This window comes from Haliotis asinina, chromosome 13 (genome assembly GCF_037392515.1).
Source record: "Haliotis asinina isolate JCU_RB_2024 chromosome 13, JCU_Hal_asi_v2, whole genome shotgun sequence".
NCBI classification, from domain to species: Eukaryota; Metazoa; Mollusca; class Gastropoda; order Lepetellida; family Haliotidae; genus Haliotis; species Haliotis asinina.
In genome coordinates this window covers 7,632,200-7,650,645 of record NC_090292.1, presented here as the reverse complement: position 1 = coordinate 7,650,645, position 18,446 = coordinate 7,632,200, and the positions used below count along the sequence as shown (strand labels likewise).

General features: G+C 40.7%; 2 protein-coding genes across 15 annotated transcripts in view; one reads left to right on the top strand and one right to left on the bottom strand.

The window, feature by feature from the left end:
- Positions 1–538: 538 nt before the first annotated feature.
- On the bottom strand, positions 539–2,055 carry LOC137260399 (uncharacterized). Its single transcript, XM_067798064.1, has 2 exons — positions 1,192–2,055; positions 539–1,144 (listed from the first exon to the last, which is right to left on the bottom strand). The coding sequence occupies exons 1-2, from the start codon at positions 2,053–2,055 to the stop codon at positions 539–541; spliced, it is 1,470 nt and encodes a 489-aa protein (XP_067654165.1).
- Positions 2,056–11,237: 9,182 nt separating this feature from the next.
- The window catches only part of LOC137259718 (protein couch potato-like), a 166,286-nt gene continuing 159,077 nt past the window's right edge, over positions 11,238–18,446 (top strand). For 6 of the 14 annotated variants that reach the window (XM_067797319.1, XM_067797315.1, XM_067797309.1 and 3 more), the window contains exon 1: positions 11,300–11,662. In XM_067797319.1, coding sequence (XP_067653420.1) covers positions 11,555–11,662 — 108 coding nt within the window. In that variant the 5' untranslated portion in view covers positions 11,300–11,554. Of the gene's footprint in view, positions 11,663–18,446 lie in introns of all 14 variants that reach the window. The other 8 variants (XM_067797316.1, XM_067797318.1, XM_067797321.1 and 5 more) reach the window with 4 other exon arrangements.

Below are 18,446 nucleotides of genomic sequence, written 5' to 3'. Positions count from 1 at the left end.
TAGTGAATACAGGCTGATGTATCTTACTTTGGGGTTCACAACGTCTGATTTCACACTCATAATCCATGAAAAATGCATATCAATAAATCGGTAGCGCGTCTTGTTGCAGACTCACATTTATAATTCAATATTTTCAACTATAGTTTCAAATTAGAACCTTCCTTCCTTGGGAAAACCATACAAGATGCACATCGTGTTCTCACTCGACAGAAAAATTGTTGTACGCGAACATACAACAGATATAATTGTAACTATTAGCAAATGTCACCCAGCACAAACACAAAAGTAGAAACTGGAACCAGGGCATCGATTTGTAGATATGTGTTGACATAAATACCGTTATTGATCTCATTAGCGGCGTGACTCAGGACACAACAAATTAAATATCACTGCTCCTTCAGCCGAACCCTTGCGACAGAGTTGTATGCTTATGGTGGGTGACATGAAGGATGTTAACAGGGCCTTCCGTTGACTGTTCCCCAAATACCGTCAATTATCAGATAACTAAAAAATGATCATACTACTAATAATGATATGATTATTCAAGTTCGACGATGATGATAACGATGATAATAACGATGGTGATAACGACGATGATGATAACGATGGTGATGATAACGATAGTGATAACGACGATGATGATAACGATGGTGATGATAACGATGGTGATAACGATGATGATAACGATGGTGATAACGATGCTGATAACGATGGTGATAACGACGATTATGATAACGATGATAACAACGATGGTGATAACGACGATGATGATAAAGACGATGCTGATAACGATGGTGATAACGACGATTATGATAACGATGATAATAACGATGGTGATAACGACGATGCTGATAAAGACGATGCTGATAACGATGGTGATAACGACGATTATGATAACGATGATAATAACGATGGTGATAACGACGATGGTGATAAAGACGATGCAGATAACGATGGTGATAACGACGATTATGATAACGATGATAATAACGATGGTGATAACGACGATGCTGATAAAGACGACGCTGATAACGATGATAATAACGATGATGATAACGACGATGCTGATAACGATGGTGATAACGACGATTATGAAACGATGATAATAACGATGGTGATAACGACGATGATGATAAAGACGATGCTGATAACGATGGTGATAACGACGATTATGAAAACGATGATAATAACGACGATGATAATAACGATGGTGATAACGACGATGCTGATAACGATGGTGATAACGACGATGGTGATAACGACGATTATGATAACGATGATAATAACGATGATGATAACGACGATGCTGATAACGATTATGATAACGACGATTATGATAACGATGCTGATAACGATGCTGATAACGACGATGCTGATAAAGACGATGCTGATAACAATGGTGATAACGACGATTATGATAACGATGATGATAACGACGATGCTGATAACGACGATGCTGATAACGATGGTGATAACGACGATGATGATAACGATGATAATAACGATGGTGACAACGACGATGATGATAACGATGGTGATGATAACGATGGTGATAACGATGATAATAACGATGGTGATAACGACGATGATAATAACGATGGTGATAACGACGATGCTGATAAAGACGATGCTGATAACGATGGTGATAACGACGATTATGATAACAATGATGATAACGATGGTGATAATGACGATGATGATAACGATGGTGATGATAACGATGGTGATAACGATGGTGATAACGACGACGATGATAACGATGGTGATGATAACGACGATGGTGATAACGATGATAATAACGATGGTGATAACGACGATTATGACAACGATGATAATAACGATGATGATAACGACGATGCTGATAAAGATGATGCTGATAACGATGGTGATAACGACGATTATGATAACGATGATAATAACGATGGTGATAACGATGATGATGATAACGATGATGATGATGATAACGATGGTGATAACGGTGATGATAACGAGGAGGCGGAGAAGGAGGAAGAGGATACTGAACCAATAGACCGGGAGTTGAATGCTGGCTGACATGACGAATTGTCGTCGACTATCCTCCAAGCACTGCTAATATCTAATCTGATAATAATTAAAATACTACCACAATAATGAAGATAATGATAATGAAACTATTACAGCAACAACTACTACTGCTGCTGCTGCTGCTGCTACTACTACTACTACTACTACCACCCATGAAGGTTCAGGCTAGAATAGGTCTTCAGCAACCCATGCTTGCCATGAAAGATGACTATGCTTGTCGAAAGAGGCGACTAACGGGATCGGGTGGTCAGGCTCGCCGAGTTGGTTGATACATGTCATCGGTTCCAAACTGCGCAGATAGATGCTTATGCTGTTGATCACTGGGTTGTCTGATCTAGACTGAGTTATTTACAGACCGCCGACACATACCTGGGATATTGCTGAGTATGGCGTAAAACTAAACTCACTCACTCACTGCTACTACCACTACTGTGATGACGATGACGACAACGACGACTATGGCAATGATCACTTGGGTGAGTGAGTGAGTGAGTGAGTGAGTGAGTGTGTGAGCTTTAGGTTTACGTTGCACTCAGCAATATTTCAGCTACATGGCGAAGGTCTGTATATAACTGAGTCTGGACCAGACAATCCAGTGATCACACATCATGAACATCGACGTACGCCACTGGGATACGATAACATGTCAACTGGCGACGATTTGATGACAATAACCATCATAATAATGATCATATTTCTCCAAAAAATAAACATCTACCTTGATGACATTGAGGGGTTTTGTTTCAATGGCGAGCATTTTGAACCGAACGCGCCACCATTTACAACGACTTGAGTTCACAGTGGACTTGATCAGAAACTGGGTGAAATAAAGATATCCTCGTGGCCTCACTAACAAAACATTTATAATTAATATATTTCATTCTACTTACAGGGAACAGCTGTGCAGGGTTGGTTTTTTTGTATCACCAGTGAGCGACAGTGCGCGACCAGTGTCAACCTGACAGCGATATCCACGCTGAATAATTTACAATAAGACCAGGCTGAAACGAGTTCATTGATACATTTGCCTTGATGTTTTTTCAAATAAAGATTGTATCGCGATGACCACTCTCCCAGCTTTGTCTCATTTGCAAACGGAAATTCGAGAATGCCCGTTTTAAAAGTGGTCTTGTTATTCTTGGCCTGAGATTAAAATGAGACTTGCCGTGGCACATTTTCACTTATACATGACCAGGGCCACTGACGACCATTATTTTGTCTGTAGGATGAATGTGAAACATATTCTGTATGTACTGAAGAAAGTGCACACATGTTGTCTTGGGGGTATTGTTAAAATAAGACGTAACTATTTTGTATTTTTCATTGTGACGTCACTAGCATTGTGTAGGTGTTGCCCAAAGCTCACAAATATCGTGCAAAGTTGCCACCGGTTTGGATTGTATTTGATTTGATACACGCGAAAAGAAAGAGAAAGTAGAACGTTCGTTTTGGTTTTTGTTGTTGTTGTTGTTGTTTTTTTTCATATGTTTTTGTTATGTTTGGTTGTTTTTGTATTGTTTTTAAATGTATATTTTTTTATTTGTATTTATTACAATAGCTTTACGACGCGTTTAAAACACCATAAAATGAGGATATTAGTCTGTGCATAATCCCGCAGAGCTGACTGCAAATAAATTTGGATATAACCTCATACCCATTAAAAGATACGACTGCACTGTTCTGCAATGTTGTGATTGTTGTTTAACGCTGAATGAATACAAGCTGCGAGAGTAGAGTTATAGCGAGAATGGTTTTACGCACCGTTTAGCAATTATCCAGAAATATTACAGACACCAGAAACGGGTGAGACACGAACCCGGTCTTTGGTATGACCAGTGAATGTTTTAACCGTGAGACTTCCCCACAGACACCCAAAAGCCGATGTGATTGAGTGAATTGGGGTGGGGGTTCTATTAGATTTGTTTGTACAAAGGATGTGGCATGACGTCTTACGTATGTGTTTTCCGAGGCAGGATGTTTATGATGCAGAGTCCATGATGCATCGGTAGTTGGTCAAACGAAAGAGCACCTGTAAAATTGGATTTCAGCAATAACCTGGCGTAAGAGGCGCCTAACGAATAGGTTGGTCCGGTTCGCTGACACGCCATCGTATCCAATAGCGCAGATCGGTGCTCATGCTGTTGATCACTGGATTGTATGTAATATTGCTGAATGCAGCGAATATGAACAAACAAAGAAACGAATCAACAAAGATGGAATATATCAAGCTTATCTCTTATGTCCCCGTGAAAATGCCATATAAGTACATATAAGTACAACCTCGCCGATCACACACACACACATACACACGCACACGCACGCACACACACACACACACACACACATCAGTGTGGAGTACACCCCACCTCACGTATCTATCAATCCACCCCGACAGCCTTTTAGGGCACCCCTCCCACCCCAGTACTAGACTGTTGTTCGTGATGCCCCCGCTAGACTGTCCCCACGCGGTTAAGACGCCTATCTATCTCCCTACGGTGTCGATAAATCATACAGAAATGTTTACCTAACGCCCGTCAGACACCACCGAGCACTGCACAATGGCGGGTAGCTCAGGTAAAATCAATTAAGTCAGATACGTAAACTAGGGCTGTCTGGCGGGATGATTTATACTTGGACCCAGATTTTCTGTAATTGTCAACAACTAGTACATTTTCTACATGAAATAATTCTCTTGAAAAACAAACAAATATATATTTTAAACTACAATATATATATATATACTAGAGACATTATTAATCTTACAATTATCTAAAGACTGACATAGAAAAAGACAGAGGTCGAGTAAGACTGCTCAAGTACAGCATCAGTTCACGGCCATTGTTTCATCTACGATCAGCCCGGACAGCAAACAGGACTTCAATATATATTTTAAACTACAATATATATATATATACTAGAGACATTATTAATCTTACAATTATCTAAAGACTGACATAGAAAAAGACAGAGGTCGAGTAAGACTGCTCAAGTACAGCATCAGTTCACGGCCATTGTTTCATCTACGATCAGCCCGGACAGCAAACAGGACTTCGGCAGGGAGCTCGGCCTTGTCCGGTCCATTTCGGAGAAAGTGTCGCCTACTCAACACTGCAGGCCTCTGAATCATCCAGAGTTCATCCGGGTACTCTCCCATGGTCAGTCAAGATATTAAGATTTACCAAACCTAAGGCACCAAGAACAAAGGGGTGTCGGAAACTTGGTCTGTGAGATGGAAAAGTGAGATTTCATAAGCGAGATCCGTATGTTTCCTGACAAGAGGTATAGGGAATTCAGCGAAATGAAAAAAAACAACAATTCCTTTTATCCAAGGTGTTGGACAGTACCATTACATTCATTACATAATTTACATATTATTCTTATATTTGGGCGCAAAATTACACATTGACGATTATCAGATAAAGGCCTTCTGTTTGAGGCCAGCCGATTTCATGCGATCGCTCAGTGGGACTGCTCTTCTCCGCCTTGATGATGCTCAAGATGTCAGTCACTGGATTGTGTGACATACAGCCGCCATATAGCTGGAATTCCACCGAGAGCGGAGTAAAACTAAACTCACTCCCTCACTCAACAACAAGAAAGCCAAGTCTGTGCTTATTTGCTAGGCACCTCGCTTCGTTGACACTCGTTTCCCACCCTTCAAGTACTGAATCTTGATTGAAGAAGCACACCTTGGCTGAAGTTGGTTCAGTCATGCGTTGTGACATGACTGATAAGAAAATCATCAAGACAAATATGTGTGTGCAAATTAGGCACAATAAAATTCTGTCATGCACAGCCGCAGCTTTAATGAAACCAAGCCCTCCTATCATAGTATATCAACATAATAGATGCGGGTTGGGTGGTGGCATCTACATATAACATTGTTGCTGTTGACTTTGAGGGTGGCGCTTTTCTTGCACTTGTCATAAAAATACACACCGTGGTACTTTTAGAAAAGAGAATGAGTATGGTTTTTAAATGATGTCTACAGTCACCAGTTCCGCTACAAATATTCTCCAAAACTAAGAAAATCGATTCCTCCTGACACAAGCATTCCTCTAACAAATAAACGTTACATTACCAACGGAAGTCATTTGTTGTTAGTTATTACGAATATTCTGTTCTAGCAGCAAGGCAACAGTTGTTATACAACAACCATAATAAACACATTGTCACAAACACATAATCTTAATGGCATCGGGTCGTAACAACACTTCCAATAACATGAAAATAACAAAATTGTTCGGAAAAAAGGCTTTATTTCTACAAAGATTCTTTGAAGACAAATAACACAGTATTTGAACTGCAATAGGTATACGCGAAGTCTGTGTTTTGGATCAAACAGCCTGCAGCAAGATAGTGAGAACAAAAAACATGGACTAGTTGTTTTATTGATAACTCATACTGAAGAACCTATATTTTTCGTTGTGTAACCTATTGAACAAATAAATAACATAGGTTTATACTTATAGTGGATATAGGTTTATATAGCCTACTTATTAGATCCATCGCCGGATCGATTATTACAGCATTGTTAAACAATGTTCTTATATATGTGCCGACTTTTGTAGTGAGCGCATGCGTTGTGGGGAGGAGAAAGCAGTCGTGGACCCACCAGTCACCAGTGTCATTATGAATGACACGATCGGGTAAGTTATTAGGATAAAATTAAACAGTGTTCAAACATTTCTACAAACAAGAGCATTGTTTGACGACGAGACGGTTGCTAGGGGCGTGGCTCTATATATACTCTGGTACATAATGAAGATATTGATCGTTCCTGTCCTGGCACGATGCGGGTTTCCGTCTTACAACCACTCCGAAAGGTTATTCATGCAATACGTCACACGTCATTACGTGGTTTAAATTTAAACCTGAAATTAAAACCGAAATAAAAAAAAAGTTATCAGTAATTGCGATAGTCATGAATCACGGAGTGGAAAACAGTTTCAGAAAGTTACAGATGGCCGAGATAACTGGATCATGAAGATTTAGGATTTGTGTGTTAATATTTCACGAACCTGTGGACGTTCTCGTGGAAACCGCCATCGAACTATGTCAGGCGGTAAAGCCTTACTTGTAAGAACCCCCCAATATAAGAACACAAATACATGTTGTTTGGGGACAAATTCTTAAATTGTATTGGCAAGATCCGCTGTAAGGATATTTGAACTAGTTAGTGGTGGCTCCTTATATGAGTAGTAGAAGCAGTTTGTTACGGTGTGGGTGTGTATTAAATAAACAAAAACAAACAAACCCTGGAGATATTGGCCTGTGCCTATTCCCGCAAAGATGATATAGACATTTACATATGTAGCTGAACACGCAAAGACAGACCCTCCCCACTGGAAGATATCATAAAATAATAACAGTAATAATAACAGACATGGATATTTATTTTTGGATATTCATGTAGCGCCTGTATCCATGACACTTGTGCAGGAGAGGTAGCCTAGTGGTGGAAACGTTCACTCGTCACGCTAAAGGCGGGGCTCGACTAACACGCGGGTACAGTGTGACGCCCATTTCTGATGTCCCCCGCCGTGATGTTGCTGGAATATTGCTAAAGCGACGTAGAGTCGTAATCCCTCACTCACTCACTCGCTTTCGACCAGCACCAAAGGAACACAAGACCACAGGCGAGAGTAACCATTATTAGTTTCTTAATTATGCGTTTGTCTGTAATGTTGTGCGATGATCCAGGCATAGGGTTTGTTTGTTTCTTGTTTTACTCCAGAGACCGACATCTTCAGCATTAAGCTACTCAGTCAGGATATGAAGTCCAGTTTGACCACCCGATCCGGGTAGTCGCCTTTCACGACAAGCATGGATTGCGTATGTCTTGGACTTTAAGCACGCTGGAGGTACTTACCCACGAACTTCAAACACAAGCTGTGAAAACATTATTATGATTCACATGTTGTCCACTAGGCAGTGCGGAGCAAAACAACATTCGCTCACAACCAACCGACCGGTCAGATCATTAGAGCAAAACTTCGAAACATTTCACGCGTTACTCCAAATATTACGACAACCAATAACGGACGATGGCCCTTGAAATTATTAGAACGGATATTCAGCAACCTATCCTTGTCAAATATGACAGCGGAATCGAGTGATAACTGACCACGTTGGCTGACTTGGTCCATGTACGTCGCCGTATCCAAGTAGCTTACATCGATGCTCACGATATCGATCACTTAATGGTTTGATCCAGACGCGAGTATCTACAGACAGCTGTTTCACAGCAGGCATTGAACATTAAACAACAGAAAACATCCATTTACTTGTTTACAATCACACCGGACATGCAAACAAAACGCCAAGAGAGAAACCCAGTCTCATGAAATGAAAAGGTAAGATGCCGGATGCGTTGATAGCACCGCACAGGGTTTATAGACGGTAGCCCAGTCTGTGAGTACGTTAGGGTCTTTGATGACGTCACTTTAGTGCGTCTTTGGGAAGGTTTATGATGATTGGCTGAAGTCGCAGCTATTACGAAATGGACCTTGATGGGTTTTGTGCAACTTGGCTACTCTGTTCGAGTGTCTAAATTCAGGCAGAGTTATCTATTCCTGGAAATAGAGACATTGTTCTGTCTGGGTGCCTCGCCCGAATGGCGCACAGTAATGGATACCTTCCTCATTCGTGTACACACAGTGTATTAATGCATTTGTCTTTGTTGTCGATCATTCATTATCAGATTATTTAATATCATTCTGATGCAATGCAACTACGATCAACGGAACTTGTGTCGCTGATATTATCACCACGATATTGCTGATACTACTGTCGAAACGACTAATCTTTGTACGCCCATAAGTACCACATTGTGCCCTATCTCAAACTCTATTGAATCAATTGTGTACGGGATCTAATGATCACCAACCTCTTCCTTCAGACCATATACCGCTGGGTATACTGTACGCTGCGTTCCACACTGCATTTCATCAGTTAAGTACTATATCATATGTCAAGCACCATAACCCATCCGTTAAACACTATATCATATGTCAATCAACATATCCCATCCGTTAAACACTATATATGTCAAGCATTATCACCCATCCATTAAACACTATATCATATGTCAAGCACCATATCTCATCAGATAAATACAATATCATATGTCAATCAACATATCCCATCCGTTAAACACTATATATGTCAAGCATTATCACCCATCCATTAAACACTATATCATATGTCAAGCACCATATCTCATCAGATAAATACAATATCATATGTCAAGCACGACATCTAACCAGATAAGCACTATATCATATGTCAAGCACCATGTCCCATCAGATAAACACTATATCACATGTCAAGCACCATATCCATCCATTAAACACTATATACGTCAAGCATCATATCCCATCAGTTAAACACTTTATCATATGTCAAGCGCCACGTCTAATCAGATAAACACTATATCGTATGTCAAGCACGACATCTAATCAGATAAACACTATATCATATGTCAAGCACCATATCCCATCCGTTAAACATTATATCATATGTCAAGCACCATATCCCATCAGATAAACACCATATCATACGTTTAGCACCATATCACATCCGATAAACACTATGTCATATGTCAAGCATTCATACGTCAATCAGTAAAACTGTTGATCTTATGCCAAACACTTCATCGGTCTGTCTTAGATAAGACAAGAAACGATATTTATTGTATGACGTTCCATTAAGGATCAGTGGCAATATTCATTAAGCTACAAATATAAACATAAAAGGTACAACGATATCTAAATATACATATATGATCCTTATCATAACAGTTAGAAGCTGTATGCTACATAAGCAAGGTACATAGTGAGACACAATAACAAGACATATGATATAATGTATATAACAATGTCAGACAAACATATTCTATGAAATAACATACACCTTCCAAACAAATTATCTCCTATTAAACACTCTATTCCTCTGTCAAACACCGTGAGGTCGAGCCACATCTTGTATCAATCGCTCAATAGCTGCACAGATCAAACATGCAAGCAGATAGCTTGTCAAACACTTTCTTGTTTCGATATTTATCTTATGGCATCTGTTTGTCAAACAATTAAAAGTTTTCGTCAAATATTTTACTCGTCCATCAAACATTGTTTCCAAGTTGCAACCCTCACCAGTCAAACACATCCAGTCAAACACCTCCCGCACATTCCAGTAGTGTTCCCCATCGGTCAAACAATGTGATCCGTATTGCTCAAACACCTGCTGTGTCACATGACATTTTATGATCAAGTATTAAAGTATTAGATCACCGTTGTTATTAATACATCAATAACAACAAGCTCTTACGCTAACAAACCCAGTGACCTGTCGTTCAGGTAGACGTGCGTGGAACATGTGGAAACTAAGCAGCTTCAGTAAACATACCTATTTTCAAATTATGGCAATTTTTAAAAACACATTCGATGGAGGAAAATACTTGTTGTCAAGCAATAATTATAGACGAACGACTAACTCGATAATATTTTACACGTGAATTTACCTGATCAGACAGGTACATTGTTCGCTAAACAACGACATCAAGTGCACCGAGGAGCGCCCTGCGTTAATTAGCTCCGTCAGACTGTGATCACCAGGGCTCAAACAAAGGGGCCCGGGTGCAGATCAATGCTGCCTGCAAACCTTCGTGTACATCTTTACATTAACTTTCAAAGCACGTGTTGAAAAACCTAATACTCCAAAATCAATAACCTTGTCTAGAGTCGGGCTGAAATATTTTCGATTTTTTTTCCGCCGAGACCTGTATAGCTATTCTGAACGGCACAGTGCAGGCTAGGTCACATCTGGGATATAAATTAGTCTAAATGTCAGCAACTCTCTTCATGCAATGTTTTAGTTCGAGCTGTATTGTCGATAATTATCCGACCTCATTAGCAACATTGTAACACTGTAAGGGGGCGTGTATGTGTGTCGCCTACATGTAGCAAGGCAGAAAATCACGTCACTCGTTCAAGTGTAGACCAAACAGAAGGGATTTTCCTCATAATCGGCTAACATTTTCCTCTCAGGTTGATAATCGCGTATTTTTTTCCTCATTGAATGGCCAATAACGATAGGCGAGCTTAACGCAAGACAAAAGCAGCTCGCGCGGGGTCAGAGGTCGCCAAAGCATGCCGGGACTGACGTGTGACGTCACTGACTGAATGTGCGTGCATTTGAATAACAAAATAAATCGGGAGGTGTACGAGTCCGCTTCATAGTCTGTCAGTTACACTAACGCCGACCTGTTACCCACATGAACTATTCGGATATAGCTTGATGGAACAGTAGCTTCCCTCTATCCTTTTCTCCTCACAATATATCTTCTGTTCACCATCACACACGGCTAGCTAGCGGTGAGCTCTCGGCGCGGTGGGATTCCCTGACTCTATCATTGCCGTGATATCGTCGAAAGCTTGGACACCGTAGCGCCTCATCACAACTATAGAGGGGTTACCGAGCCTTGAACACTATGAGATCTAATGAAATGGCGAACCACACCACTACTGGGCTTAACACAGAGACGACTATTGCGCTATCACAGAGCATGGATTCTGTCAACACCACACCAGAAGAAGAGGTAAGATTCGCTCAGTATTTACTACCCCAGGCGTGAGATTCCGTCACCCCCAGGGCTGTCGCTGCCCGTGTCCCACCCCATGGGCGTGCGTGCTATTTTTGACAACCCACCACGTGAATTTCGTGTAGGGGGGGCGTTTTACAACGACCGTGTTGAAACGAAGGAAACCTTAGACTTTTGATGTGAGCTGACGATATCTCGTGTTCAGTCAACTGTTGAAATGCAACAATTTCACGTGATAGAGGCAGTTTACACGCTGTTGATGATGTGGTCCTTGTATTTACTATGTGTAAACACTGTTTACTCTATATAATACGACCATGTTTCCACATTTAACGCTATTATGATGTTAATGCAGCGAATACTCATTTGCATATTTTCACCTGTGGAGTAAACAGGTGTATGTACTGATAAAAGGCGGCACCCGGTGCACAAGCGAACGCCCATTTCTGAAGAAAATATCGCCACCAGTTTATCTCTTTACAGCTCAAGTGAAATTCCTAAATTCATAATCGTCTCTGAGGTTTATTATCGGCTTGTATTAAATACTGTACAGAGAATGAATGACTGCTCAATAGCCTGCCATCGACAATGCTAAATCTCCCCGTTCCAGCGGGCAAGGCTTTAGGACGGTACATGTTCACGCTACCATAAAAGATTACACGAAATCGTCTTTCAGTTGGGGTCGCATTAAATGGACATGTTTATTGGAATGAAACGAACGGGGTTATAAAATAAGCATGGATTCATGAACTGCTCGCCCGGCCACTTTCACAAACCAGTTTCAAATTCCAGTTCGACAATTCGCGAATGGATTAAGCTGTATGCGACTGTTTGGTTAGAAATTCTTTTCTCTTTACAATGTGTGCGAAAATTTGTTCGTCCCTGCGAATGGCAAGCCGTAAATATAGATACTCTTTGAACTTTGAAATTACGTGAAACGGTGACAATACTTGCATACTACTCAAAGTCCGTTTCTCATTGTTCTGGAGCATCTGGATGGAGAGTCCAGTGTCGTGTGTAATCTTGCCGGGACACGCCCCCTATTATATACACTTATCAACAGACATGTTGACCAGCACTCCTCGTCCTGTGTTCGCACATACTACAATAATTAACAGACAACACTGCAAGATGTACTGTTATGAAAAAATGATATCAATTACTTTATGGCTGTCGCAGTGTGCAGTTGAGGTCTCGTTAAACTTGAACGTGACTCTTGACACCATCCCCCGTATTACTCTCGTTATCTCTACTCTATACAATGGCTATTGTCAAGTGATTTGTTTGAAGGAGCAAGCACTATCTAGCGCGGAGATTTCGTCATGGGCTTAGAAACGATAGGGAATGAGACTTAAATACAGTAAGATATCAACCTCTGTTGAGCTTGAAAATCCATATGAACGTTGATACAGACCTTTCGACTAAAACTTAGTACACCCTCCCACCTACAAGCGATAGATCACTCAGTATGTTATCATTTGACCGGTGTTGTCGTGCAAGCTGTTACCGTCGTTGAATGAAGCGTACAGGGCGAATATAGACTTTTTTACAGCTATTGTTAGAAGTAATTCCATGGAATTATTTCATTCACACTGAAATGGAGTAAGCCATACTACCTTGCCACTGTCACTGTTAATATATGTGCTATCAACTCTAAATGGGGTTTATAAAAACATCATGTCTTGTAAATTAAAGAGTTACCTCAAACTACCGGTTTGCAAGGTTAATGTTAGGTTAATTGACAAATATCTCTTGTAAACAAGGAATTTACAAAATGACGATCTTGTCAGAAACATTGTACCATGAAAGATATGTAACTGTATTTTACATTAACTGTTAATTGATAAATAACCCTACTATGTAGTATACTCTGCATCGTACACAAATGACGATCAAGCTTAAATACGTCAATAAAAGATGGACTTGAGTGTTGAATACTGACTGTCACATTTTCACGCTACATGTTGATATCGTGAATGATATATGGGAATGTTATCACACATAGACACAGGAATAATTAGTTGGCCGGTGATACTGGGGAATATGATCTGGATGAAATGGAGAACATATTGCTGGGGCGATATGCACTGGTACATACCGCGCTGTAACAGAAATAGTGGGATGTAATGGATGAAATGCTACATTGTGTAAAACCTTGTAACATCATGTGACTCATTATTACACGCAGAGAGCGATAACAGTCATAACACCCGGAGGTGTGCTTTGGGGAAACATGAATGAAACCTGCTACGACTGGTCCCGAACAAACTGCTTTTCGTATTTCATTATGCGTATAATATCGCGAGTTTTCTCCCCTCTCGTTGTGTTAATTGATGGCTGGTTCTCAGATTTGTCGGAATTATTTGATACTATCTCGCGGATCGATACCGATTATTTTCAATTATCACCATCGTGCCGTTGAATTGTGGGTGGAAGTTTCAGCGTGCATTCCCAGGCACTTGATAATGCATCTGATGTTGATAATAATTGAAGAAGCACGCCGATCCATCGTTTGGTTTCATGTTGTCGGAAGTTTATAATTAATTTACCAGAACGGTTCGTATCGATGTTATTTTAAGAATCAAATGCCACGATATGTAGTAGTGCGGACATCTACTTCGGCGCAGCTCCATCTGTTAAAATGATACCTCAAAACAACATCTCTTTGTCTCGAGCTACTTTTAAACATCAATGTCAGGAAAGAATGTTATCAACGTTACAGTTAATCCTATCAATTACCTGTCTTTGATTCCTACAGATGAAGTATTTAAAGACACACTTCCAGTCTGTGCTATATATTGTTGTCAAGAACAACCAAACCAAAAAATCACAGTACTCGAAATCAGCCTTTAGGAAAACCAACTCTTGACTAAAAGGAACCCCGTTGATCCAGCCATGGTAATTAGAAACCTGTCGGATTCACTGAACATTGTTCGATCACATTCCTTGAAGAGCTGTTTGAAATGGATCACGGCCGACACAAGCAAAGACTTGTATTACTGACATACTCAGCAGATTTTGACGTTCAAGTTCCTTGTGACAGTTGCAACCACCTTTTCCCCAGATCAGGATAAACAATGCCCCCCCCCCAAACTCCTATCAGCAGAAACATTATGTGATAAAACACCGTATATAAATAGCGGCAGCTACTGCATCACATATTGCAATTACATGTATTGAATATTGTTTTCATAAGTGAATAGAATAGGACAATGTTAGTGAAGCAGGCGCCCATTACAGTACACAAATGTCCACCGTCCTGCAATGGCTTGTATGGACAGTGAAGCGAGTATCCCGAACTCCATACCTGTCAGTTTGGAGGTCGGTCCTGTCGAGAGCTACCTATTGATCAGCTGCGAGAACACTATGGCGATTTGAAAGACTGCTCGTCCAGATCGAAAAGAAGGCTTCTGTTCCCAGCACACAGGCCCTTTGGAAAGTCTCGTGCGGAGGGTTTTTGATGTCGATTCGAAAGAGCAGGCTATTATGCCAGGGAAAAAGCCACGGTATTCATTTTATTACGAGTATCGAATACCGACTGTCATAATTATGAAGCGACAGAGAAAACATTGAGCGTGCAAGCTGCTTGGGACTACGGGGCTGTCATGCCAGAGCGTTCAATCGAAACGGTAACATCCGCACTCACTTAACCCAGAGCATCGTCAGAAAGTACAAGACTGCTGTGGGTCACTAGTTTCATGACCCAGAGCTTCAGATACACATTTCCTGAACAGGTCGAGCGTCTTTCCCCAAACATCAGTCGGGACGAGGGCTGCTCTCGCTGACACGTTAGCCGCCTCATCTGGGATAATTTACTTATGATGGGGATCTGATCACGAGCGAGAACACCAAGCCGTGCGTTACGACAAATACTTCACCCACGCCCACCATAGGTCGCTGGCTTCGAGACGCAACGACCTGTTTTGCAGCGAGAAAGATTTTCTTTAGAGAGGTAACAAAATCGTTACTTTCCTACATTACCTCTGGGATCAGAAGACATAGCCTGACCCTGGGTTTCAATCTTTTTATACTCGGTGAGGGAAACTGACCTCGAAAGAAACTGGACCCCAAACTGTTCTTCAAACAAATAACCCAGTGTGGCCTCTGAAATCAGCCATTAGGAAAACCAAGTCTTGACTTAAAGGAACCCCATTGATCCGACCATGGTAATTTACTTGTATAATATATCAACGCCTATCTAATCTCTCGCATGGAAATCAATCGTTAAACTCCATTAAAACTCACGCTTACCAGTTCAAGAAGGAATGTTTTATAACTCATTTTGAACCGAATACGTTAGAAACACGAGTATTCTTTCTCTGCATGAAAACAACCGGTTAAGCTGGCTGATTCAACACCGAAAGGTCAATGATGTGAAATTGGATCTATACAAATGATGAACGATGTATTGGGATGTAGATAAATGTATTTATATCCTACCTTAGAAACAAACCGATCTGACATACGAGTCATAACGCTTTGCCTCGTTCGGAATGACGATAAAATATACATGAACCAAGGCTAGCATTAGCAGTGTTGAAACACGATATTCCCTAGTGTGAATCAGATATAAATTATACACATTCGGGGCAGGGCAGCAAAAATACCGGCCCCTACTCCGCATATTACGTAATTTACTCGGTACTATTTAAGCGAGGCATGGAAATGATGGTTCAGAACAAAAATTTGAGAAAACTCATATCACGAGTGTCTCCTTGCTCAAACCTGTCCTCAGCTGGCTAATTGATTCGCGTCATCATCATGTTGGTTTAATATAGAACGTTATCGACCTGTTTTCCATTGTCAATAATGCATATAAGTATTAACACAACGATCATTGGTTTGGATTGTCTGGTATGTGTACTCATGTTTATTTCAGTTGGGAAAACATAGTTGTAGATTATATGGAAAGAGGGCAATCGAAACGGTTTTTATCTCAATTTTTAAGATAATTCCTATTCGTTTATGAGGTGTGTCAGTGTTCGTAAAAAATGGGCTGTATCGCGTCCATCAGGGTGCTCACCTATTAATTTCGCACAATCGTCGAAAACCTTTTGCCGAAGTTGGTGTGTGATATACGAATTTAATGTATTTAAGAAAGAGAGTAACGCTTTGTTTCACCCGTGAACATGCATAAGCAGAGGACATGCACACTGAATGTGAACACATCGCTGTTGGTAGGGACTGTACCTGTTGCAGGTGACCAGTACGTCACAGTAATGGTCTGATCTTCCTGTTCAAATAGTTGTTTAGTATGAAATCGTAAGCCTAGGAGAGTACGGCCCACTCAAGTACATATTTTACAAATAAAGCGGCTTTATGTTGTTGATGTAAGGACATTTTCTGTTTGACAGGATTCAAAGCCCATATTACATTTAATGGTATTACCACAAGCGTTATGTAATCGTATAAATGAACAGGTAGCAAGGACTTACCATAACTGGATCTAATTAATTTTGTCAGTCAGGTACAAATAACATTTCGACGAACATATGTCTCTCTGTGTAACTCTGTGGATATCGTAACTACCATCACTTGTCTAACAGCCCCTAAACCACACTATTTTACCGACTGCCTAGGCCTCCCTGCGATGCCTAAGCCGTAAGTGGGGCAACTTAGATTTCGACACGTTCTGAATTTTCCACCCCACTGGGGCTCCTTTTCAAATTATATGGATTTATGTGCTACTGTCAAAATTATATCGGAAAGGCAAGAATTTTGTTTTTTATTATGCATTCCACTTGTAAGTGCCCTTCGAGGATTTGAAATTACATATATTCAGAGTCTAAGCTATAATTTATTACTACCACTTCACAAAGAACGCATGTCACATAAATGCGTAACAAGTGTGCTGTAATGTTTTAATTACACAATATTTTGTATGTCCTCGCACTGAAAACATCCCCACTTTGGCACCTCAAGCGTGGGAACCAGCATGCCTGAGCTGTCTGGAAACCCATCACTTCCCCCCAATATTACATGTGTGAAGGGCAGAAGTGCGCACGCATCCCGCGGGTTTCCCCGTGTTCGATGCAGCCGGTGAAATTGACATCATATGGTGAATATGACATAATTTCATTCCAAGCTATCGACAGCGCAATTGGGCTGGGATTTCGGGAGAGTGGTTTTGATGCATGCGAAAACAAACATGTGGGTTTGGTTTTAAATAGGAGAGGTTAGATTGCTTGAACCTGACTCATATGGGGCTTGAAATACACCGTCCGTGAAAAGAGAATTGTGCTTTCGTCAACACGCCGTGAACAGTTTTCGAAATGTAATTTATTTTACAATGTTAATATTAATTCCATTATTATCCTGTTCTTATCCTCGTGGCACTGTGAGATGGTATACCCTGTTTGTGATGGAAGGTTTCCCTTACGTCTGGTATGTTTCCGCACAGGATGTTGTTTCAAGTGAAGCTGGGGAACTTTGTGAAGTACAGTTGGTAATTTGTGCTGGTAATTAAAGTTGGTAATTTGTGATGGTAATTAAACCCGTTCACTGAGCCAGCGAACAGATAAGTTCAATGGCATTTTGACCCTGTAAGAGGATAGTTGCTCGTGGTTTGAGATTAAGATTAAGTGGGGGATACATTGTGTCCCAATAACCGTGCACGTGTACTCACCCTACTTTATGTGAAAACGTGTTCAATTCTGAGCGAAACAAATCCCCAACTTATTTCAGTTGAACAGGAGCCCCAGTGGTGGGAGATTCGGTTCCTGGTGCAAAATCTAGACTTGCGTCTATTTGGATGGTTCTGTATTAGAGAAAGGGTTAGGTG